Genomic DNA, 27,165 nt, shown 5'->3' on the forward strand with positions numbered 1-27,165 from the left:
TTTTTTGGAGAGTCATCTTCTTTTAGTCCTTTAATGCTTTACTTCTCAGCAGCGACTGATAACAATGATCATATACACATTGCCCTGCAGTCCTTCAACTGTACTTCATTTCTAAACAGTAAACATGATGTACAGTCTTCCACCCTGTCTATTTTTTATTTATTTATTTTTGCTTGGTTTTGGGGGGAAAGAAGTGGTAGCATGTTTATTTTTCTTCACCATGCTGAATGCCATAGACTAGAACTACATTGAGGTTGAAGGGAGATGTAACAAGTTTAAGAAACTCAATACCTGGTTTTACAATTTGATGACCTTCGTTTTGAATACTTAAGCTAAAGATAAGGGCTAGAGATTATGTACTTAGCATAAGAAAATAACTATATAATCAATACAACAGAAATTATGAGGAATTTCAAAAGGACAGAAAGATAATAGCATCTAACAAAGAATCCCTAAAAGACAGAAAGCTAATAGGATGAACTCCCAGACATACACAGAAGAGGAATACCCTGAAGAATAAATTAGGGGAGCTCCAGTCCAGCAGTGGCTAGAGACAGTGGTCACCAAAGACAATAGGGTGTTTTTTCACCTTTTAGCATGGAAAATTTCTAACAAACAAAAGAAGATAGAATATTATATTGGCCCTCCATAGGTTCATCGCCCTGGTTCACAATTTTATTTTTAATTTCTTTTCTACCTTACTTCTTTTTTATTTTCTTTCCATAACGATGTATCCCCACTATGGCCTTTTCCATCTCCACCCAACTCCATCACACACCTGTAAATCATCTGTTGTCCATGTCCATGAGTTCTCTCTAATTTTTTCTCTTTTTGTTCCATCCCTACACCATCCCCCAACACCACCACCGCAAGCAGCAGACAAGTACCATATGATTTTACTCATATATGGAATTTAATGAACAAACTGAACTACCAAGCAAAATAGAAACAGACTTCCAGAAAGCAGTCTATTCCCTTCTTAAAATTCTCTCAGAGATACTTCAATCTCAACACTTCAAACCAGATTCCCTAATCAACATTTCTAGCTTTGACCCCTTTACTGAGGTCATCTGTACTTTTCCTTTTCCCTTCTTGCTCCTCATAAACAATATCCTCAACCACACACTCATGAACCATGAGTGACCTGGATCACCCTTGTAGATTGCTAAGCTTGTACATTTTATGTTGATTCTTACTGGCGTTACTTTGAGTGTACTACTGTTGTGTTCTGAGTTTGGGGGCACCTTCACCCTTAGGATGTTGACCAGCATTCTCCGTCTTGTTTTTCTCTTATAATGCAAATGTTATTTTTGCAAGTGGCAGATTATCAATTATTTGCCTTTAAAAATAATAATACATTCTTATTTCATAGAGACCTTACCAATAAAAGTCTTCTGAAGTTCTTTTCACATGTTATCTCAACTATATTGTTTGAAGGCTTGGGAAAGCTAGAGCTATCTTCTTCTTGCCAATGCAGAAGACTCTTTACCTCAACATTCTGTTGATCAAATATCTTGGTTTGAATTCCAAGACAGCCAGTGATCTAAAGTATTTAGTTGTATCTTAACTATAGTTAAGCTCAAATGTGTTCAATGTATACACAGATAGGTACATTTATATCAAATAATATCCCTCACAGGCAAATTAACACATACAAAGACAAGATTATCTCTTGGGAAGAAAATTAAGAGAATGGGGAATTCAAGGCTAAAGCATTCCACACAAATGAGATGACAAGTGCAGAAATGAATGAGATCACCGAGAGTTGAAACAGAGAATGCTTCATAGAGGGGAGATTGGGAGCTAGGTCCAAATAGATATAGGATGAGGCAGGAGGGAAAGAAACTGAAAAGACAGAATGGACAGCATGAGTAAAGGCAGAGAGATGCTGAAATCAGGCCAGTTATCTCAGAGGATAAAAATCCCATGACAACGCCCTGACTGGTTTGTCTCAGTGGATAGAGCATCAGCCTGCAGACTGAAGGGTCCCAGGTTTGATTCCAGTCAAGGGCATGTGGCTGGGTTGCAGGCACATCCCCAATAGGGGGCGTGCAAGAGGCAGCTGAATCGATGTTTCTCTCTCATCGATGTTTCTAACTCTGTATCCCTCTCCCTCTCCCTTCCTCTCTGTAAAAAATCAATAAAGTATATTTAAAAAAATAAATCCCATAACAAGAAGAGAAAAACCTGTGTTCACACAATGACTTGTACAAATAGTACTCCTAGTTGAATTACTAACAACCAAAAAGTGAAAACAATACAAATTTCCATCTATTGATAAATGGATAAGTGGAAGAGCCACATGATGAAGTATTGTTCGGCAATAAAAAGAAAGAAATAAAATATTGTTATGTGCCATAATGTGCACACACTTTAAAATATGAGATTAAGGGAAAGAAGCCAGTCCAAAGGACTATAACTTCTGTGATTGCATATATGTGAAATATCCAGAATAAGCTAATCAATAGAGAGAGAAATGAGACTGGTTTTTGTGAGAAACTGGTAGTTACTGCTAAGTGGAGTTTGTTTCTGGAGTGATAAAAATATTATATAATTGACTGAGGTGATAGATGCACAACTTTCTGAATATGTTTAAAATATTGAATCATATAATTTATACAATGTGTGAATTATATCAATATTTTAAAGATACCCATTAGTGGATCTAGAATTAATTTTTTTAGTTGTCATTTGTGGATGTACATATTACAATGATCTGAACATTTCCATGCTTTCATAATATTTCCTAGTGAGAAAAAATGAAAGATATGCCTACTTCAACTGGTTTGTAGAATGACCTTCCCGCACAAAACCCTTCATCTCTTGCTCTCTGGGAAGCAAGTTGTAGGTCTCCTTTTGATGTCTGGCAATGCTCATGATCCTGTGCGGCGGTAGCCGGTCTAGACCGGTATGATTCAACTTCTGCTTCCAGTCTTCCTTTGTTTTGTTGTTCATCCTCCAGTTTACTGTTTAGCACAGTGTTCTCAACTCTCAGAACTTCAAGCTTCTCATTGTGTTGAAATACTGTTTCTCTTATTGTCTTTTGAAGATGGTCATTCTTTTCGTTGACAATTGCAATGTCCTCAAAATGTTCTTTTTCCATTTCTTGCTTCTGATTTTTGGCCGTGTCTATTTCCAGTCTCAGCTTGGCATTTTCATCCTGCAACATGCAATTTTCACACAATAGACTTTCTTCTTTTTCAGAACTTTCAGGAACCTAAATAACACAAAGGAGACTTTTAGCTACAACATTGAAAAACATGCCATGATAGCTTCTGAAATTAAAGAATAACTATGTTTATAATTTCAAAAATTGCAATAAGTAGGTATCCTTCTGGAAAAAAATAGAGTTGGATCCAATTCTTTAACTTTTTCCAAACACAAAATCTCTTAATTTCAAAAATTTAATATACAATTATGAATTTTTAAAATGAAAAATATTACAAGAGAATTATAAGAGTCTCAAAATTGGAAAGGGTTTTCCTGAATCACCACAAATCCAGAATGCATTAAGTAATTGATTACTAACTCCAACACTTAAAAATTGAGATTACAGTCTGAACACACAGCTGCTCCACAGTAAGAGTATTAACCCTACATATATTAGGATAAACTAAATTTCCTAAAATTTTTCCCAATATTATCCCATAGATATTCTATTTTTCTAATACATTCCTAGATAGTTATAAAGACTACCTCCATGAACAACGGATAACCAAGCATTTTCCTAAGCACTTCTACATCCATCAATGACCTCATTCAGTTATCACAATCTGGAATGGAGGGGTTAAAAGATAAACAAGTTCAGGATTTTCCCCAGGTTTTCAGACTCCACAATTCCTGCTCTTACACCAGTCCATAGTTCCTCTCCAGTGTGGATATAAAAACACAAAAGAAGCCTATGTTTCAAAAAACAAATGATGAATAAGTGAAGTTTACAGAGTCTTCTTAGAAAATCATGAGTTTTTTGTTGATGCAATAACTTTCATTTCTTGTTCATGATGTTTAAAGTAATATTAAATGTGAAATGTGTGTGTTGGGGGGGGGAATACACTGAACTACTTTAGTAGGAATAAGATACTTATCAATAAGTTGTCACTAAGTATATATTGCAGCATACCATTCTTTTCAGAAGTCCTATGTATTAAAATGGGTTGCTACTTAGAGCAAAGTGTTACTTTTCTCAAACGTAGAAGAATGACATCTAAAATAACATCTTTGAACTGGTTATACCCTCCTTCAGTGGAAGTGAAAACTAGCCTCTTTATTGATATATCAAGGAAATAAAATCATTGCCCAAATTTGGAATATCTGTTGTTAGTAACAATATCTTTGAGATCATGGACAACACATTGATTCCTACGGAAAATATTAAAAGCCTCCCCTTAGGATGAGGCCATTGTGAAGTCACTACTTGACTGTTGGAGACAAATGGATTTGAATTAACAATATCATTTTATCTAATGGACCCAAAATGTCACCCCTATCACACACACACACACACACACACACACACACACACATTTTCTAAATCCTCTATAGTTTCCATATGTACAGTATTGTTTTTTTAAATATATACACACCCATGCATACTCACACACATTTGAAAATGACTAAATAAGCTATCTCAGAATTCACTTTCTTATGAGCTATTTCTATCTCCTTTGGTTTGCAAAGGTGTTTGGTCAGAATTCCATCTTGTAATATTCTGGCATTCTGTTCTGGAGAAAATTGGCTCTGAGTGTAATCTCACTCTTCTACAACCCAGAGACACATTTCATTGAGTTTTTGGTCTCATACCATTAAAAAATATAACCGAAGCTTAAGAGCAGTACCTTAAACAAACTGTGAAAAGGAAGTAGCCTGTTTTAGCACAGTGATTTTTCCTCTCCATGAAAAAGTCAAATTTTAAGTGATTGCCGCATTTGTCATAGAGCAAAAATTCTGAAATAAAATTTCTTTATGAACATTGGAATAGTTCTATCACAGTCTCAAGGCAATTTAGCCTGTATGTTAACATTTTTTAAAAGCCAAAATTAGCATTTATGTTAATGAATAAGCTCAATTTATTTTCCATTTCTTCATTTAAAAAACAAACACAGATCATCTGTTACATGCCATGACTAGTAACAAATTAATAATTTTAGTCATAAATGTCAAAGTTCAGATTTTTTTAAAACGATATATTTTATTGATTGTTTTATTTTTAAAAAGAGAGGAAGGGAGAGAAAGAGAGTTAGAAACATCTATGAGAGAGAAACATCGATCAGCTGCCTCCTGCTCATCTCCTACTGGGGATGTGGGGATGTGCCTGCAACCCAGGTACATGCCCTTGACCGGAATCGAACCTGGAGCCTTTCAGTCGGCAGGCCGATGCTCTATCCACTGAGCCAAACCGGTTTTGGCCAAAATTCAGGTTTTGAATGAGATGACATTTTTGGATTTGCTTTAAACATAATAATATACATTAAAATTAAAGGGATATAAATATTGATGAAGTACTGTTAGATATAAGAGATTTTTCCCAAAGATAAATTTACCTCATTCTCTGTTATAATATCCAATGTGATGTTTTGTGTTCTAATAGTGGTTTCAAGTTGTGGGTTCATTTCAACTTCTTTAATAGTGTGCTCTTCTTTCTTTCTTAACTGCACCCTATTTTTCTCACATAACAGATTAGCTTTTCCTCTCTTCTCTTTTTCTTCTCTTAAGGTGAATCTGCAGTTAAATATAACCAAACCTGTGATCAACATAAGATAGCCTGTTATATTTATACTAGAGGCCCGAAGCACAAAATTCTTGCAAGGGGCTCAACCCTCGCAGCCCCTTTGCAGCCACGGCTTCATCTGGAAGGTCGTCTGGACGGTCATTCTGCTGTTTGGTCTAATTAGCATATTAGCTCTTTATTATATAGGGTGATGTCTTGTGTAAACCTCATGGTAACCACAAAGCCAAACCTCCAGCAGATTCACAAAAAATAAAGAGCAGAAATCAAACCACACTATGGAAAATCTTCAGTTCACAGAGCAAGGCAACAAGAGAGGGAGAATGGAGCAATGGAACTACAAAACAGCCAGAAAACAACAAGAGAGCATTGTAAGTCATTACCTGTCAATAATTACTTTGTAAATGGATTGACTTCAATCAAAAGGCATAGGATGACTCGGGGTAATGAACACACAATGCAGTGGACAGAGAGTGTGCTATAGAACTGCACAACTGGAACCTGTATAATGTTGTTAACCAAAGGCACCTCAATAAATTCAATTAAGAGAAAGGCATAGAATGACTTTATGGATTATAATAAGAACCAACTATATGCTGCCTACAAGAGACTCAATTCATTCATTTTTTTAAAACATTTTAATCCTCACCTGAGGATATGCTCATTGGTTTTAGAAAGAGGGAAATGCAAAAACAGGCAGACAGACAGACAGAGAAACATCAATGTGAGGCAGCCAATGTATTGATTGGCTGCCTCCCATTCATATCCAGACCAGATATCAAACTTGACTGGAAATGGATCTATAAACTTTTGGTATAATGGATGGCCCTCCAATCAACCTAGCCACACAGACCAGGGCTCAATTCATTCTTAAAGATACTTAAAGGCTCAACACAAAGAGATGGAAAGGATATTCCTTGCAAGTAGAAATCAAATGGGAACAGTTGTAATTATACCTGTATCAGACAAAACAGAATTTAATCCAAAAACTGGAACAAGAGACAAAGAAGGACTTTTATAAGGGGGTTACTTCATAAAGAAGATAAAACAATCGTAAATATGTATGTACTCAACATTGGTTACCCTAAAATATTAAATAAATACTAACAGAACTAAAGGTAGAAATAAATAACAATACAATAATAGTAGGGGGAATCAATACTCTACTTTCAGCCATGAAGGATGAACTAGACACAAAATCAACAAGGAAATGTTGAACTTGAACAAAACATTAGACCAAATGGACATAACAAACATTTATAGAACAGTCATACATATTTTATCACTGTCTCAAAGAGATAGCTGCACTCCCATGTTCACTACAACCTTATTCACAATAGCAAAATTTATAAATTAAGTGTTCACCAATACATAAACAAATAAAGAGGATGTGGTATGTATATATGTTTGTATGTATGTGCATATTATATATATGAATATGCATCTAAATGTATATATATAATATATGTGTGTATACACACAAATACACACACACACACACACACACACACAGAGGCATTTTATGAGGCATGAGAAGGAAGGAAATCCTACTGCTAAGGGCAGAAATTGAATAGTGGAAAATAATTATAAGAAATATTAATCATGCTTTATTAACAGTGATTGTTTTTTTCTGATTAAAGACAACATATTCTCATCTGTCTGGGAATTTCCCCCAGCTCCCTTAGACTTGAGAGTTAACCTGGAAATGTGGTCCATCTTCCTTAACTGCTTATTATCATGGAAAGATTAATAACCTTGTTGGTGAAACAATGGAGTCCCAGCCTGCATTGGTGTAATCTGTAACCATTATATCCAATTTTATTTCTTTTGCCTACTTCCCCATTCCTGTAATATCCATTTTTATTGCTTTTGAATCATACCCACTCTTATTTTTTTTTTTTTTGCCTCCTTACCCATGTAATCTTTGTCTTACTACCACATATAAGTTGGCTTTTGGTGTGGGGGTTGCAAAGCAAATTTTCTTGGATGACCTGCTGCTCTCTCATATTGTCAGCATTATTGGAATAAATGTCATATATCTTCATATATGATTAAACCCTGTCCGATGTACAGCATAGTGATTATAGTTAATACTGTAATATATACTTGAAAGTTGCTAAAGGAGTAGATCTAAAGATTTTCACCACAAATAAAGAATTGGTAACTGTGCAATGTAATGGAAATGTGAACAAAGAATCCTGTGGTAATCATCATCTACACTAATAAAAGAGAAACATAGTAATTAGCGTACGACCGCTACCCTTCCCATTGGCTAATCAGCATATCCTTATGCAAATTAACTGTCAGCCAAGATGGCGGCCAGCAGCCATGCACTGAAGCAAACAGGGAGGCTTGCTTGCTCCAGTGATGGCAGACTCCAACGTTGCCCGCCTGACTTGCCAGCCTCTCAGCTGCAACTCTAAGCAACTATGTTGCAAATATAGAAGCTAAACAAAACCCTAGAAACCAGTTTTCAGTCAGCCAGGCTTCAGCCAGCCGGACCACAAGATTGTATCAAATACAGAAGGTAAACAAAGCAGCAGAGGCCTCAGAGCTAAAGCTGGCCCAGAATGAAAAAAAGGAGCATTTGGAAGCTTCAGTCACCCGCCAGCCTGAAAATGGCGCTCAGCCCCTCAGCCAGCCTGGCCAGGAACCCCAGTGGGGATCCCCACCCTGATCTAGGACAACCTTCAGGGCAAACAAGCCAGCCCCCACAAGTGCACCAGGCCACTATCCTATATAGTAAAAGGGGAATATGCCTCCTGGCACTGGATCAGCGGAGCAGCAAGGCCTCCCGGCACTGGTATCAGCATGACAGGGGGCAGCGCCAAAACCCCCTGATCAGCCCTGCTCTGTTCATGACAAGGGAAGGCGCCCCAACTCCCTGATCAACCCTGCTCTGTGCCTGATAGGGGGAAGCTCCCCAATCCCCTGATTGCCCTGAAGCTCTGTGTGTGATGGGGGGGAGCTCCCCAAACCCCTGATCACCCTGTGGCTCTGTGTGTGACAGGGGGCGGAGCCACAACCCCCCTATCCGCCCTGCTCTGTTCATGACAGGGGAAGGCACCCCAACCCCCTGATCAGCTCTGCTCTGTGCCTGATAGGGGGGAGCTCCCCAATCCCCTGATTGCCCTGCGGCTCTGTGTTTGACAGGGTGCGGTGCATCAACCCCCTGATCGGCCTGCTCTGTGCATGACAGGGGGTGGTGCCGCAACCTCCCCATCGACCCTGCCTTGAGTGTGACTGGGAGTGGTGCTCCAACCCCCCAATCGGCCCTACCCTTAGCGTGACTGAGGGTGGCATGGCAACCTCCCTATCCTCCCTGCTCTGTGCATGACTGGAGGCGGCACCCCAACTCCCCAATCGGCCCTGCTCTGAGCCCGACCAGGGGCTGCACTTAGGGATTGAGCCTGCCCTCGGCCACCCGGGAGCAGGCTTATGCCAGCAGGTTGTATCTCCTGAGGGGCCCCAGACTGCGAGATGGCACAGGCCAGGCTGGGGACCCCCCTCCCCCGCCCCCCGAGTGCACAAATTTTTGTGCACCAGGCCTCTAATAATATATAAAAAGCCAGACATCACGACCAGACAACTCAATGGACAACCGAACAGGAGGCTGCATGGGGCGACCAGGCTGGCAGGAGGATTAGTGAGGGATGACCAAACAACTGAACAGCAAGCTGTGTGGGGCGACCAGGCCCGCAGAGGGGGCAGTGAGCAGCAACCAGGCCAGCAAGGGGTGGCAGTAGGGGCCACCTGGCCAGCAAAGGAAGGCAGTTCAGGGTGACCAGGCCTGCAGGAAAGGCAGTAAGGGGCGATCAGGCCTGAGGGGGGCCAGTTAGAGGCAACCAAGCCAGCAGGGGAAGCAGTAAAGTGCAACCAGGCCTGTGGGAGGGGGAGTTGGGGGTGACCAGGTCAACAGGGAGGGCAGTTAGGGGAGATCAGGCTGGCAGGCAGTAGCAATTAGGAGTGTTCAGGCTGGCAGGCGGGGCAGTTAGGTGTGATCAGGCAGGCAGGCAGGTAAGCAGTTAGGAGCCAGCAGTCCCAGATTGTGAGGGGGATGTCTGACTGCCAGTTTAGGCCTGATCCCAGGAATCCCAAATTGAAGAGGGTGCAGGCTAGGCTGAAGGGACCCCCTTCCCATGCATGATTTTCATGCACTGGGCCTCTAATCCTATTTAATAAAGAGCTAATATGCAAATGGTCATCACGCCCTCATGCCCTCATGCCCTTGTGCTGTTGCACTGGAGCTGTTCAGACACTGAACACTCGGGAGAGAGTAATGGGGACCAGCCAGGCACAAATGAGCTCCTGAGAGAGGAATGGGGACCAGCCAGGCACAAATGAGCTCACAAGAGAGAAATGGAGACCAGTCAGGCTGGGGCCTGGGAGATGGACAATCTGCCTGCCCCATGGTCCCAGGTGCCAGTGGCTGTTGCTGTGGCCCGGGAGAGGGACAAACCACCAGCCCCACAGTCCTTGGTGCCAGCAGCTGCACCTGTGCCTGCCACCTGGGAGAGGGACAAGCTGTCAACCCCAGAGTCCCGGGCAGCCGTGGCTGCCTACCAGGCAAAGCCACCCGCCCATGGTCCCCTGTGGCTGCAGCCAGCCTGGATGAACCCAGCCCAGTTCCTGGTTGCCTGTGGCCAGTCAGAGGAAGGGAATTCTGTGTCCCAAGTGCCTACAACTGGCCAGATGAGGGAATCCTGGGTCCTAGGTGCGGGGCAAAGCAGAGGCGGTTAGGGGTGAACAGGCCAGCAGGAGAGCAGTTAGGGGTGATCAAGCATGCAGGTAGGGCAATCAGGCTAGCAGGCATAGGGGTTAAGAGTGATCAGGCAGGCAGGCAGGTGAGTGGTTAGGAGCCAATGGTCCCAGATTGCGAGAGTCAGTTGGACATCTTCCAAGGGGTCCCGGATTGGAGAGAGTGCAGGCTGGGCTGATGGACCCCTCCCTCCTCCCCCGTGTATGAATTTCATGCACTGAGCCTCTAGTATAACAACCTAAAAGTGTATAAAATTAACAGAATTGTATACTTTCAAGATATACAATGATATCTGTCAATTATATCTCAAAAAACTAGAAAAAATTAGAAATTGGAAAAAATAAAATACTCACATATCATTTTATATATATATACTAGAGTCCTGGTACAGGAATTCATGCACCAGCGGGGTCCCTCAGCTTGGCTTGCATGAGCAGGCCAAAACCGGCTCTTCAACATCCCTTAAGGGGTCCCTGATTGCAAGAGGGTGCAGGCCAGGCCGAGGGACCCCACAGGTGCAAGAATGGAAATGTGAGAGAGACATGAGAGGTTGGCCAGCCAGAGAGAAATTGTGGGAAAGCTCCAGGGCATGTCTGGCCCATGTCACTCAGTCCCAATCAGCTGGACCCAAACAGCAAGCTAACCTACAGGTTGGAGCATCTGCCCCCTGGTGGTCAGTGCATGTCATAGTGAGCAGTTGAATGGCCTTAGCATGTCATTAGCATATTATGCTTTGATTGATTGAATAGATGACCAGTTGACCAGACACTTAGCATATTAGGCTTCTATTATATAGGACTAGAGGCCCGGTGCACAAAAATTGGTGCACTCCGGAGGGAAGGGCGGTCCCTCAGCCCGGCCTCTGCCCTCTCGCAGTCTGGGACCTCTCGGGAGATAATGACCTGCTGGCTTAGGCCTGCTCCCGGGTGGCAGAGGGCAGGCCCAATTCCTAGGTGCAGCCCCTGGTCGGGCTCAGAGCAGGGCTGATTGGGGAGTTGGGGCGCTGCCCCTTGTCATGCACAGAGCAGGGCATATCGGGAGGTTGCGATGCCACCTTCAGTCATGCTCAGGGTAGGGCCGATTGGGGGGTTGGGGCACCACCCCCTGTCACACTCAAGGCAGGGTCGATGGGGAGGTTGCAGCGCCACCCCCTGTCACGCACAGAGCGGGGCCAATCAGGGGGTTGGGGCTCTGTACCTTGTCACGCACAGAGCAGGGCCCATTGGGGGTTGGGGAGCTCCCCTCTGTCATGCACAGAGCAGGGCCCATCAGGGGGTTGGGCATCTCCCCCCTGTCATGCACAGAGCCGGGCCCATCAGGGGGTTGAGGAGCTCCTCCTGTCACTCACAGAGTAGGGCCGATAGGGGAGTTGGGGCACTGCCCCCTGTCACACACAGAGCAGGGCAGATCAGCCGGTTGGGGCGCTGCATCCTGTCACACTCAGGGCAGGGCCGATGGAGAGGTTATGGCTCTACCCCGTCACACACAGAGCAGGGCCCGTGGGGGGTGGGGGGGTGCCACCTTCTATCACCCACAGAGCAGGGCCGATCAGGGAGTTGGGGCACCTTCCCCTGTCAAGAACAGAGCAGGGCGGATAGGGAGGTTGTGGCCCCTCCCCCTTTCACACACAGAGCCGCAGGGCGATCAGGGGTTTTGGGTGCTGCCCCCTGTCACGCTGATCCCAGTTCCGGGAGTCCTCTGGGCTCCGCTGATCCTGGTGCTGGGAGGCATATTACCCTTTTCTATATAGCGTAGAGGCCTGGTGCACAGGTGGAGACCGGCTGGTTTGCCCTGAAGGGTGTCCTGGATCAGGGTGGGAGTCCCCAATGGGGTGCCTGGTCAGCCTGGGTGAGGGAATGATGGCAGTTTACAGCTGGTCACACCCCCTTCAGGGTGGGGGTCCCCACTGGGGTGCCTGGCCAGTCTGGGTGAGGGGCTGAGGGCTGTTTTCAGGCTGGCAGGTGACTGAAGCTCCCAACCTGTCCTTTTCTCCTTTTTTTTTTTTTATTATTCTGCCCCAGCTTTAGCTCTGAGGCTTGGCTCCAGCTCTGAGACCTCAGCTGCTGAAAGCAGGTATCTGGTTTGTTTGGGTTCTATAATCGAAACACTGTTTCAACTCCAGCTCTGAGATACCTGCCTGCTGAAAGCAAGTTTCTGGGGTTTTGTTAACTTCTATATTTGTAACAATGTTTCAAACTGCAAGCTCACAGGCCAGCAGCGGCAGGCGGGGAACATTGGCTTCCTCCGTCAGTGGAGCAAGCAAGCCTCATGTTCACTTCAAGCTGCCTGGGTGCTGGCCCCCATCTTGGCTGGCAGTTAATTTGCATATCACCCTGATTAGCCATTGGGAAGGGTAGCGGAGGTACAGCTAATTACCATGTTTCTCTTTTATTAGATAGGATTGTAGAAAATGGTGATAATCCAATTAGTTATGATTTTCTTTGAAAATTAAATTATTTGGGAACTTTTGTAGACTTTTAGGCTAGTATCTAATCCTATATAATAAAAGCCTAATATGCTAAGTGTTCAGTCATCCAGAGACCTGTCAAATGTCAACTGCTGCAGACACACCCTAGAGCCCTCCCGCGGTCTCTTCTCAGCCAGCTGGCCCTGATGGGACTTGGCAAGACACATCCGGACATGCCCTGGAGCCCTCCCACAGTCCCTCCCAGGCCCAATCATGCACTGGTGGGGTCCGTTAGCCTGGCCAGTGCTGTCTTGAAATTCGGGAACCCTCAGGGGGTGAAAGGAGAGCCAGTTTCAGCTCTATCCCACAGGCCACACCCCTCAGGAGGGTGCCAGATGCAGGACTCATGGGACTGACTGGAGGTGAGCCCGCAGCATGGACAGTGGGGCCGGGATGAGTGGGAGCAACAGGTAGGAGCTGCAGGCAGCATTAGATTGCGGGTTTTGGCCCAATCCTGCAGACCACCCAGAGGGGCCCCACCCATGAATGAAATCGTGCACTGGGCCTCTAGTTAGTATATATTAGATAATAAAAGTCATGAGAAATATGATCACGGACTGAATGCTGGGACACCTGAATGTGTAAAAGGTGGGAGATGAGGATAAACCAAACAGACTAAGAAGGACAGACTAGGAAGGGCAAGGGGGAAACTGAGTTAGTCTGTTCGAACCCCCTGAAAATTCAAAGTCCTGAAAGATGAATGAAAAAAGTTTTTCTTTGGTTCAAATATTGCTGATAGGTTAGGTAAGACCAGGTCTAAAACATTATCCCTAGATTTATTAGAGGAGAATAAGTACTAACCTTGAGAAAAACAATTTTTCGGAAGAAGTGGGACTAAAAATTATGTGAGTGGGTTCAAGAGAGCATGGGAGGGAAATTAGAATCAGTGAGTATAGACCTTTTCTTTTTTCAGGACTTTGTAGTTAAATGGCACAATCTTGGATGATCTCATCATCTTCATGTTTAGCTGTCACTTTCAATCCTTTCATAGTGACCATGAAGCATTTTTGTAATACTTAAAAATTTTTTCATTACATACCTGTGGCACTAACTGGTTTAAAACATTTCAGGCTAAGAATTAAAAAAAGAAATTCACAAAATTATACAACTAAAAGATCTCATGAAATGTTGCTAGATATATAATATTATATAACCTGATTATCATGTTTCTCGTGTTTACTAAGACGACAGGAGGATTTCTTGCTAGATGAAAATCATCCAATCCTAGAATATGTTACACTACTCAAATGTACAAAGTACACTGTAGTTAGTCATCTTTAAATTGTGTAACATAAATAAAGGGGGAACATGCAGGTAATAATTTTACTTTACAAACTGAATTTTTGTCAATTGTGTGATATGATGTCCCTGTTGATAAATTGTGTGTGGTGCATACTGAAATGCATTCTTCTTAAAAAGGAAAGATAAAAGTATGCATGCATACCTTCAAAAAGAATATTCACTACATTAGGAACACCTTGGTTTATAATGCAAAGGTCAACAAACGAATGCTTGCAGGCCAAATCCAGCCGAGAGCCTGTGTTTGTAAATAAAGTTTTATTGGAACACAGCCAATCCCACTCCTTTACCTAGTGTCTATGACAGATTTCAGAGACCTGATGGTTCATAGAGACTGTATTACAGACTATCTGGCCCTTTACAGAAAAGGTCTGTCTACCCCTCGTCTAGCAGATTAGCCTTATGATGTGTTTTAATAGATTTTACTCAATATATCGAAATCCTATATATTAAAAGACTAATATGCAAATTGACCAAACGGCCAAACGACTAGTCATTATGACATGCACTGACCACCAGGGGGCAGATGCTCAATGCATGAGCCTCCCCCTGGTGGTCAGTGTGCTCCCACAGGGGAGTGCCACTCAGCCAGAAGCATGGCACATGGCTGCTGAGCACAGCGGCGGTGGCAGAAACCTCTCCTGCCTCCGCTGCAGGGCCAAGGATGTCCAACTGATGGCTTAGGCCTGCTCACCATAAGCGTGGGCCAAGCTGACGGATCCCCCAACTCGAGTGCATTATTTTCATGCACCAGGCCTCTACTTTGTAGATAAGACATGGAACAAACTGCCTTGTGAAAATCCCTGGGCTTTCCTATTAATTTGAGTGTCCAATATTTGAGCACTCCGGTATTAGGAACAAAACACAAAAAACTAGTATCTAGCAATTTAGATAGAAACAAAGTAGAGTGACAGTGTTGCATATGACTTCCTTTTATACTTGAGCAGATATTAAAAGTATTCTCACAGATTCTGAAGTGGAGAGAAAAAATGGCGGAGGCTTAGACGGACGTGTTGGTGCTTTATCCCGGAGCAGATAGGGGCGAGCAGCTGAAACGGGTAACAATCAGCCAGATCAAGCTGGGGAGGTTCAGCTGAGAGACAGTCTGCAGCCAGGAAAGACAGAGAACTCCTAAAAAATTCGGATGGTTAGAGATTGAGGCTGAAACCTCCCCCTGGGCGCCAGCGCAGCGGCAAGACCGCGCCATCTTGGGAAGCGGTTACCGGCATTCAGAGATTGGCTACTAACCCGGCGGCTACTAACCCGGAGGCAATGACTCGCAAGCAGCGCGACTGTAAGAGCCCAGAGGAGACCTGCACCCCTCCATGGAAAGGTTAGACTTACCCCAAAGGTGCGGTTTGCAGTTCAGGTTGGAGCGAGGAACGCGCGCGCGTGCACGCGGGCGCAGGGGGAAATCTACCCCCTCCAAAATCCGCGCCCATAGAGGCCAGCGTGACCCGCAAGTGGGGAGAGCTCCCGCAGGGCTGCTGCCAGAAGGTAACACTATAAATGAGCCCATAGTTGGACTGGATGCAAAAGGGCAGCCTCAGAGTTTCCCTGATAGCCAGCTACTTGTCGCCAGGGGCTTGAGCGCGTGCAGACATTCCTCGCAGACACTCCGCGCAGTTCTGGAGGGTGGAACCCTGCGAGTTCGAACAGCTTCCCAGGCTCTTGTTTGCACACTTCCTCTTACTTCTGTGAGTTTGATTGTTGGCCCCAGTGCATGTGATTGCCCAGTTGGGGTCACTAGCAGAGCTTGTAGGGGAAGATTGTTTTTGGGGAGCCTGGGAAACAGAGCTGGGAGTGGCGCCTGGGGAACCAGCTCTGGGCGGAGCTGGTTCAGGTACAATAGAGAGCTTCTGGTCAGAGAGAACTTATAGCCTCGGAGGTCAATCCAGACACACTGCCACCCAGAGGCAGAGCCACGAACTGACTCTTCTGTAAATACAGATAAGGCAATAAGGGGATTTTACAACACGGAGGAACAGTGTAACAGAGGGAAATTCAACATTCTCCTGAATTCTGGGCGTGCCAATAAGAAGAGTAGAAGATCTGAAGCACCTGCATTACTGCACATTTTTATTTTTATTTTTATTTTTTTAAATTACTTTTTCTCCTTTAACTAAGAAAATTTTTTTTCTTTTTTTCTTTTTTCTTTTTCTCCATCACCTGATTTTGCCCTTTCAGCTACTACATTTTTATTTTTAACTAGTATTATTACTGCTACCATTTTACCACTCTTTAAAGTGTCATTTTATTTTGTCTTTATTTTATTTTGGGACTAATGTTCTCCATTCTATTTTCATCGTTCCTTTAGCAACATTTTTCTCTACCTCAATTTGCCTCTGTGCTAAACAATCTCCCCCACTTTTTCCCTTTTGCTGTCCTGTTTCTCTTACCCTACTCCAGCTTTTGATTTTCCCTACTCTTTTTACCCCCTGTCAAAATTTAACCCTGCTTATATATCCTACGTCCAATCCCTGTTCTAAATCCTTATACACCTTTCCCTTATCTTCCTTCACTATCCAATTTTTTTTTCTCTTCTTCTTCTTCTTTTCTCTCTCTATTGTTTTATTGTTGTTTGCTTGATTGATGAGTATATTGGGGTTTTTTTTTTAGGATTGTTTGTGAGGTTAGACTGCTTATTCTTTTTATTTTCCTGCCCCTCCCCCTCCCCCCCCCCCCCCCCGGTTATTTCTGTGCTTCTGTTTCCCCTTGCGTCGCTTAATATTATTGGTTGTTTGTAGTTGGTATTCATCTCCAGGAATCTGTTGCTGTAATTTGTTTGTATTAGTGGCGGACCTATAGGAGTTTTCTCCTCATATAAATAGTCTCTTCCCCTTTTATACTTCATTCTCTTTTCTCTCTTACTATTTTTCTTTTTTTTTCCTCCTCTTTTTCCCCTCCCTTTTTCCAATTTCATTTTTGCACTCCTTTTTTTCTTTCTTTCTTTTTTCTCTTCTACCTTTTTCTCTTCTTTCCCCCTTATCTCCCAACTCTCTTAGCTCGGGTGGCCACCTTTATTTGGGGTTAGTAATATCGTAAATACAATAGTGTTCAGTGCCTGGTACGTTGTGCCTTGTTGTGTTGTATTTTGTGCCTTTATATCAACGCAGCAGATTCAAGCAACAGCGGCCTCCTGATCACCACAAGCTCTGCCTGGGGAACAGTTGCTGTGTGTGAAGCCTCCCTCCACCAGCCAGAAGAGCCACCACAGCTGTGAACAACACCCACCAGAGGCTCTGCTATCAACAGAGGAGCCGCTGCTACCACAACCACCCAAGAAGCAACCACAGCCCGAGGAGCCACTGCCACCCAGGGAGCAGCCACTGAACGACTCAACAACTACTCATGTCAGTGAGATCAAACATGGGTAGACAAAGAAACCCCCAAAGGAAAGAAAAGGAAGACTCGCCAGAAAAGCAGCTAAGTGAGTCAGAGATATGCAACATGACGGAAAAAGAATTCAGAATAAGGTTCCTAGAGTACATGCACCGGATGTTCAAGAAGCAAGAAGAAACAGATGAAAAACTCAACTACTTATGCAAGAAGCTAGAAGAAACAGATGAAAAAATCAACAACTTAAGTAAGTCCCAAGAAGAAATGAAGAGCGACATAGCTGCAACAAAAAACACCATTGAAAGTATCAACAGTAGACTGGGAGAAGCGGAGGACCGAATTAGTGAATTAGAAGACAAGGAAGCAAAACACACTCAAACTGTACTGCAAATGGAGAAAAAAATTAAAAGAGAGGAGGAGAGCCTAAGGGAGCTTTGGGACAACATGAAACGAAACAACATACGAATAATAGGGGTGCCAGAACAACAGAAAGATGAACATGGATTAGAAAACCTATTCGAAGAAATAATATCAGAAAACTTCCCTGAGGTGGGGAAGAAAAAAGTCACACAAGCACAGAGAGTCCCAAACAAGGTGAACCCGAAAAGACCCACACCAAGACACATCATAATAACCATGGCAAATGTTCAGGATAAAGAGAGAATCTTACAGGCTGCAAGAGAGAGACAGAAAGTAACATACAAGGGATCTCCCATTAGATTATCAAATGATTTCTCAACGGAAACACATCAGGCCAGAAAAGAATGGACGGAAATCTACAAAGTGATGCAAAGCAAAGGACTGAATCCAAGAATACTCTATCCAGCAAGGCTATCATTCAAAATTAAAGGGGAAATAAGAAGCTTCACAGACAAAAAAAAGCTAAGGGAGTTTATCACCACCAAGAGAGCAATGCAAGAAATGCTAAAGGGAATGGTGTAAAAAGAAGAAATAAAAAGCTCAGAAAGAAAACAGCCACACAAAAAAAGAAATGGCTACAAACAAGTACCTTTCAATAATAACTTTAAATGTAAATGGACTAAATGCTCCAACCAAAAGACATTGAGTGGCTAAATAGATAAAAAAAACATGACCCATACATCTGCTGTCTACAAGAGACCCACCTCATTAGAAGGGACTCACACAGACTGAAAATGAAGGGATGGAAAAATATCTTTCATGCAAATGGAAAGGAAAAGTAAGCTGGGGTAGCAATACTTATATCGGACAAAATACATCTCAAAGTGAAGGCCATAACCAGAGATAAGGAAGGCCACTTCATAATACTAAAGGGATCAATACAACAAGAAGATATAACCCTGGTAAACATATATGCACCCAATGCAGGAGCACCCACATACATAAGAAAACTTCTGGAAGATATCAGGGGAGAAATCGACAACAATACAATCATAGTAGGGGACTTTAATACACCACTGACATCACTGGATAAATCCGCTAGACAAAAACTCAGCAAAGAAACAGCAATCCTAAATGACTCACTAGATCAGATGGACTTAATTGACATCTTCAGAACACTTCACCCCACAGCTGCGGAATATACATTCTTCTCAGGTGCTCATGGGACATATTCAAAAATAGACCACATATTGGGTCACAAGCAAAGTCTCCACAAATTCAAGAAGATTGAAATCATAAAAAGCATCTTCTCAGACCACGATGGCATAATGTGAGAAATAAACTACAATAAAAACAACCCAAAATACTCAAACACTTGGAAGCTGAATAGCATGTTATTAAATATTGATTGGATTACCGATGACATCAAAGAAGAAATTAAAAACATCCTGGACACTAATGACAATGAAAACACAACAATCCAAAACCTCTGGGACACAATGAAAGCAGTCCTGAGAGGGAAGTTTATAGCTCTACAGGCCTATCTCAAAAAACAAGAAAAAATGGTAGTTAATCATCTAACTCTACAACTCAAAGAATTAGAAAGAGAGCAACAAGAAAACCCCAGAGTGAGCAGAAGGAAGGAGATAATAAAGATTAGAGCAGAAATCAATGAAATAGAGACCAAAAAAACAATACAGAAAATCAATGAAACCAAGAGCTGGTTCTTTGAAAGGATAAACAAGATTGACAAACCCCTAGCCAGGCTCACCAAGAAGCAAAGAGAGAGGTCCCAAATAAACCAAATCAGAAATGATAGAGGCGAAATAACAACAGACCCCACAGAAATACAAATGATTGTTAAACAACACTACGGGCAACTCTACTCCAACAAACTAGACAACCTGGAGGAAATGGACAAATTCCTAGAAAAATACAACATTCCAAAACTCAATCAGGAAGAATCTAAAAACCTCAATAGGCCAATAACTATGGAAGAAATTGAAGCAGTCATCAGAAAGCTTCCAGCAAACAAAAGCCCAGGGCCAGACGGCTTCACAGGGGAGTTTTAAAAAACATTCAAGGAAGAACTAAAACCTACCCTCCTCAGACTACTACAAAAAATTCAAGAGGAAGGAACACTTCCATGCTAATTCTATGAAGCCAGCATCACCCTAATACCAAAACCAGGTAAAGACATCACAATGAAAAAGAATTACAGGCCAATATCCCTCATGAACATAGATGCCAAAATCCTCAACAAAATCTTAGCAAATCGGATCCAGCAGTACATCAGAAGGATCATACACCATGACCAAGTAGGATTTATCCCAGAGATGCAAGGATGGTACTACATCCGTAAATCAATAAATGTGATACATCACATAAACAAATTGAAAGAAAAAAACGATATGGTCATATCAATTGATGCAGAAAAAGCATTCAACAAAATCCAACACCCATTTTTGATAAAAACTCTCAGAAAGGTGGGAATAGAAGGATCATACCTCAACATAATAAAAGCCATATATGACAGGCCCACAGTCAACATCATACTCAATGGACAAATGCTAACACCATTTCCCCTAAGAACAGGAACAAGAAAGGGATGCCCACTCTCACCACTCCTGTTCAACATAGTACTGGAAGTATTAGCCATTGCAATTAGGCAAGAAGAAGAGATAAAAGGCATCCAAATTGGAAAAGAGGAAGTAAAACTGTCCTTATTTGCAGATGACATGATATTATACATACAAAACCCTAGAGACTCCATCAAAAAGCTACTAGACTTAATACATGAATTTGGCAATGTAGCAGGATACAAAATTAACCCCAATAAATCTGAGGCATTTCTATACACCAATAGTGAACTTTCAGAAAGAGAGATTAGAAAAACAATCCCATTTACCATCGCACCAAAAAAATTAAGATACCTAGGAATAAACTTAACTAAAGAGGTTAAAGACCTCTACTCAGCAAACTACAGGACGTTGAAAAAAGAGATAGAGGAAGACATAAACAGATGGAAGAACATACCATATTCTTGGATTGGTAGAATCAACATCATTAAAATGTCCATACTACCCAAAGCAATCTATACATTCAACGCACTTCCCATTAAAATACCAATGGCCTTCTTCAAAGATCTAGAACGAACTCTCCAAAAATTCATCTGGAATAAAAAAAGACCCCGAATAGCTGCAACGATCCTGAGAAAGAACAAAGTAGGTGGGATCTCAATGCCAGATATCAAGCTGTATTACAAATCCACCGTTCTCAAAACTGCCTGGTACTGGCACAAGAACAGACATATAGATCAGTGGAATAGAATAGAGAGTCCAGAAATTAGCCCGAACCAATATGCTCAATTAATTTTTGACAAAGGAGGCATGAACATACAATGGAGCCAAGATAGTCTCTTCAATAAATGGTGTTGGGAAAATTGGACAGATATATGCAAGAAAATGAAACTAGACCACCAACTTACACCATACACAAGAATAAACTCAAAATGGATAAAGGACTTAAATGTACGACAGGAAACCATAAAAATTCTAGAAGAATACACAGGCAACAAAATCTCAGACATATGCCAAAACAATTTCTTCACTGATACAGCTCCTAGGGCAGTTGAAACTAAAGAGAAAATGAACAAATGGGACTACATCAAAATAAAAAGCTTCTGCACAGCAAAAGAAACAATCAACAAAACAACAAGAAAACCCACCTCGTGGGAAAACATATTTGCCAAGGTCATATCTGATAAGGGCTTAATCTCCAAAATTTATAGGGAACTCACACAACTTAACAAAAAGAAGATAAACAATCCAATCAAAAAATGGGCAAAGGATCTAAATAGACACCTTTCAAAAGAGGACATGCAGAAAGCCAAGAGACATATGAAAACATGCTCAAAGTCACTAATCATCCAAGAGATGCAAATCAAAACAACAATGAGGTACCATCTCACACCTGTCAGAATGGCCATCATCAACAAATCAACAAACGACAAGTGCTGGAGAGGATGTGGAGAAAAAGGAACACTTGTGCACTGCTGGTGGGAATGCAGACTGGTGCAACCACTATGGAAGGCAGTATGGAGGTTCCTCAAAAAATTGGAAATGGAACTCCCATTTGACCCTGTGATCCCACTTCTAGGAATATATCCCAAGAAACCAGAAACACCAATCAGAAAGGATATATGCACCCCGATGTTCATAGCAGCACAATTCACCATAGCTAAGATCTGGAAACAGCCTAAGTGCCCATCAGTAGATGAATGGATTAGAAAACTGTGGTACATCTACACGATGGAATACTATGCTGCTGTTAAAAAGAAGGAACTCTTACCATTTGCAACAGCATGGATGGAACTGGAGAGCATTATGCTAAGTGAAACAAGCCAGTCAATGAAGGAAAAATACCACATGATCTCACTCTTTCATGGATAATTAAGACCATTACAAACTTTTGAACAATAATAAATACAGTGGCAGAGCTGCCTCAAACTGATTGTCCGACTGCAGTGGGAAGGCCAGGGAGGGTTGGGGGACAGGAGGGAGGGGAGTAAGAGATCAACCGAAGGACTTGTATGCATCCATATAGTCATAACTAATGGACATAAGACACTGGGGGGTAAGGGAGGGCAGGGGCTTGTCAAGGGTGGGGGGAGGGGAAAGGACACTTATGTAATACTCTTTGTAATACTTTTAGCGAAAAAAATAAATAAATAAATAAATAAATAAATTAAAAATAAAAGTATTCTCACAAAATTTGCTGAAGACATGATATAAACCCAATGCTTTAAATACATTTCCATTGTGAAACAATCATTATACTGTAGACCAGAACTACCTTCATTTTTTTCCTTTGGCTGCATACTACATTATTTTGTGGGTATAATAATGCATTTCCTTATAGATAGGTATTTACACTATCTGCAACTTTTTGGTATGCAATGTTGTAAGAAATATCCTTAGCATACATACATATGTTTGTAGCATTTATATAAATATCCTTAATGCATATGTGTATATTATATATCTTGAACATCTATGTCATATTATATCTATCTATCTATCTATCTATCTACATATATATATATGTATATATATATTACAATGTCCTACTGTATGTTTTATATACATAATAATATATAATTAATGTCCTTTGAATGTGTAGGTGTGTGTTTATACAAGTCATGTTTTCCTGTAGGATCTAGTTCTGTTAGTGAAGCTATTGGGATAAAGGAATGAAATACTTGAAATTTCAAAACTTGTTCAATTTCCCTTAAAAAAAAAGTGCCAATTTCATCTACCGAGAGTGCATGAGAATGCCTTTTCCTCCCACGTACCAATTCTGGTTTTTATTTTCTTTAATAAAATAATTATAATTATTAGTTCAAGAAATGGTATCTCATTGTTCGGTGATTTGCATCTTTCTGATTACAAGCAAGGTTCGCTCTGTCTAGTAAAAATTAAAAATTTGGTAATCAGGAATATTAGCTCAAGTTGGAATTTGTTTATAGGAAAAGAATGATTACCTACTGCTAAGTACTGCTGTAGGCTTACCTGTCAGACTCTTCATTCTCCATAATAGAAACCTGGTGCTTATCAGTTTGTTCACTGTTGCTCTGCTGACTCAATCCGCCACTGTCACTGTCATCAGCACCATCGTACATGTTTCTGGATGTTTCCCTTTTACTGACTTTCTGCTCCTTTTTTTCTTCAACCTTTGATGAAAGTTGGATATTAAGGATATTGTTATTACTTTATTAACTAAAAATACTTCATTAATTTGATCATTTGAATCTTAGTTTAGTTGCTATGACTTGAATCAATAAAAGTATTTTGTATGTTTAATTTTATCATTAAAATTGTTATAAATTCTGCCTCGTTTCTTTTTTAATAAAGAAGCAGAATTTTTCAAGTTTTCTCAAAGAGCTTTCTTAATTTTGAGCTGCTATTCACATATCATCTAAAACATACCTTAAAACTCAGTTTTCTCACCCCAAATAGCCACAGCAATCTTGAGAAAGAAGCACAAAGTTGGAGGGATCACAATACCAACTATCAAGCTATATTACAAAGCCACTGTTCTAAAAACTGCCACGTGCTGGCACAAGATCAAACATATAGACCAGTGGAACGGAACAGAGGATCCATAAATCAACCCAAGCCATTATGCTCAATGAATATTTGACAAAGGAGGCGGCAAGAGCACACAATGGAGTCAGGCAGTCCCTTCAATAAATGGTGTTGGGAAAATTGGACAGATACATGCTAGACCTCCACATTATAGCATACACAAAAACAAACTCAGAATGAAAAAAGGAGTTAAACACACAATGGGAAACCGTAAAAATCTTAGAGGAACCCACTGGCAGCAAAATATCAGGCATATGTCGTAGCAATATCTTTACTGACACAACTCTTAGAACAATGGAAACTAAGGAGAAAATAAAGAAATGGGACTACATCAAAATAAAAAGCTTCTGCACAGCAGAAGAAACCATCAACAAAACTACACGAGAGCCCACTGCATGGGAGAACATATTTACCAAGTTATACACGATAAGGGTTTAATCTCCAAAATTTATAAGGAACTCATACAACTTAACAAAAGGAAAATAAACGAACCAATCAAAAACTGGGCAAAGGACCTAAATAGGTACTTTTCAAAAGTGGACATACAGAGGCCAAGAGACATGAAAACATGCTTAAAGTCACTAATTATCTGGGATATGTAAATCAAAGCAACAACGCAGTACCATCTCACACCTGTCAGAACGGCTACCATCAACAAATCAACAATGACAATTGCTAGTGAAGATGCGGAGAAAAAGAAATCATCTTGCACTGCTGGTGGGAATGTAGATTGGTGCAGCCACTGTGGAAAACAGTATGGAGTTTCCTCAAAGAGTTAAAAATGGAACTCCCATTTGATTCAGTAATCCCACTTCTAGGAATATATCCCAAGAAATAAGAAACACCAATCAGAAAGGATGTATGGCCCTAACCAGTTTGGCTCAGTGGATAGAGCATCAGCCTTTGGAACAAACGGTCCTGGCTTCAATTCCAATCAAGGGCACATACATCAATTACAGGCTCCTCCCCGGCCTTGGCCCTGGTCTGGGCTTGTGCAGGAGGCAACCAATCAATGTGTTTCTCTCACATTAATGTTTTTTCTTTCTTTCCCTCTTTCTTCCACTCTCCCTAAAAATCAATGGAAAAATATCCTCAAGTAAAAAAAAAGAAAGGATATATGCACCCCTATGATCATAACAGCACAATTTACAATAGCTAAGATTGGGAAACAGCCTAAGTGCCCAGCAGCAGATGAGTGGATTAAAAAACTGTGGCATATCTACACAATGGATTCCTATGTAATAAAGAGCTAATATGCTAATTAGACCAACAGCAGGATGACGGTCTGGACAACCTTCCGGACAAAGGTGGGGCTGTGAGGCCTGAGCCCTTTGCATGAATTCTGTGCATCAGACCTCTAGTTCTATTTATATTTCTATAAAGCCTAAGTGACCAAACCACTAGTTGCTATGATGCGCACTGACCACCAGGGGGCAGACACTCAATGCAAGAGCTGCCCCCTGGTGGTCAGTACACTCCCAGAGCCAACCTCTTGTGGTCCCTCCCTCCCCGCTCCCCCATGGGCCGGCCCCCAAAGGGGCTGGCCAGCCAACGTCCCATGTCCCTCTTCTCCACCCCAGCCGGCCAATCACCCGTGTCCCTACCCCACCACCAATGGCCATGATCGGCCCCTATCTCTGGCTGACCAACCTCCGCAATACAACCCCCCACCACACACACACACAGATGACCCCAATTGCCCTGATTGGGACTGGGCAAGACAGCTCCAGTCGGCCGGCCAGGCCAAGGGACCCCATTCTGCATGAATTCATGCACCAGGCCTCTAGTGATGCTATAAAAAAGAAGAAACTTTTACCATTTGCAACAGCATAGATGGACTTGGAGAGCATTTTGCTAAGTGAAATAAGCCAGTCAGAGAAAGATAAATATCACATGATCTCACTCTTTTCTGGAATATAATGAACAACATCAACTTATGAACAAAAATAGATCCACGGACAGAGAAGCATTGAACAGATAATACAACCTCAGAGGGAGGGCAGGGGAGGTGTGGGGGGGGAAGGTAAGAGAGCAACCAAAGGACATATATGAATGCATATAAGCATAATCCATGGCTACAGACAATAGGGGGGTGAGGGTGTGTGCTGGGAGGCTTGGGCGCAGCCCAGTAGAAGTCAATGGGGGAAAAAGGAGACATATGTAATACTTTAAACAATTAAGAATTTAAATTAAAAAACCAACTCAGTTTTCTCTTCTCAGTTTTTTTAGAGACAAATACTAAGTTTATTGCAAATAATATATGTGACCTATATGTTTATCTAACAGAGACAAAGAAATAAGAAGACAAAATATGCAAAATTTGCCCCTTTTGTCTTTCTTACTTGGGTCTTACATTACCCACTAGATTTAGAGGATATGACATTCTGCATCAGTAACAAATAGGAAGATATCCTCTTTTTGCAGGATGCTATTCCTTTCCTCATTGCCTTTTAAAACTAATTTTTCTAAGATCTTTGAGGGTATCAAAAAGTGGTGGTATTCAAAATATATATGAACCAAAGTTTACCATAACACTGGAGGAGAGTAAAATCAATGGATTGTTAGTTAATGTATAATTCTGGAAAATAAGTAATGCTTTCATAATTTCACAAACAATCACTATAAAATCTTATAGCTAGAGGATATACAAGTAGACATATACTTATGTTAGCCCCATATTTACAGATAACTGAAATGAAACCAAGGTTTAATGATCTGTCCAAAGTTCTTAAAGGTGCATTACCTAGCATTTTATGGCACCAAAAAAAAAGGATATAATTCTATAATGCGGAATCAGATAAATAAACATAAAATCTCATCAAATTAATCACATAAATTAAGTATAACTTTTTAAAAGTAATCTAATGCCTAGTGTAATGAGAGGTGGCATCCACTTTTTCTTATAAGGAGCATAATATCTCAATCTCTTTCCAACTCAAAACTCAGTTTTCTTCTTTAGAGACAAATATTGAGTTTACTAGAGGCCTGGTACACAAAAATTTGTGCACTCGGGGGTGGGGGGGTCCCTCAGCCCAGCCTGTGCCCTCTCACAATCTCAGACCCCTTGGGG

The 27,165-nt window shown here is 41.7% G+C and overlaps 1 protein-coding gene across 7 annotated transcripts in view; it reads right to left on the bottom strand.

Moving 5' to 3' along the window:
• The window catches only part of LOC139021487 (ankyrin repeat domain-containing protein 26-like), a 190,481-nt gene that overhangs the window by 46,850 nt on the left and 116,466 nt on the right, over positions 1 to 27,165 (bottom strand). For all 7 annotated transcript variants that reach the window (XM_070431883.1, XM_070431902.1, XM_070431898.1 and 4 more), the window contains 3 exons: positions 23,520 to 23,680; positions 5,541 to 5,718; positions 2,777 to 3,217 (listed from right to left, as the gene is read on the bottom strand). In XM_070431883.1, coding sequence (XP_070287984.1) covers positions 2,777 to 3,217; positions 5,541 to 5,718; positions 23,520 to 23,680 — 780 coding nt within the window. The remainder of the gene's footprint in view (positions 1 to 2,776; positions 3,218 to 5,540; positions 5,719 to 23,519; positions 23,681 to 27,165) is intronic.

Source organism: Myotis yumanensis, unplaced genomic scaffold (genome assembly GCF_028538775.1).
Source record: "Myotis yumanensis isolate MYYU_CA2020_CCGP unplaced genomic scaffold, mMyoYum1.0.hap1 SCAF_1, whole genome shotgun sequence".
NCBI lineage: Eukaryota > Metazoa > Chordata > Mammalia > Chiroptera > Vespertilionidae > Myotis > Myotis yumanensis.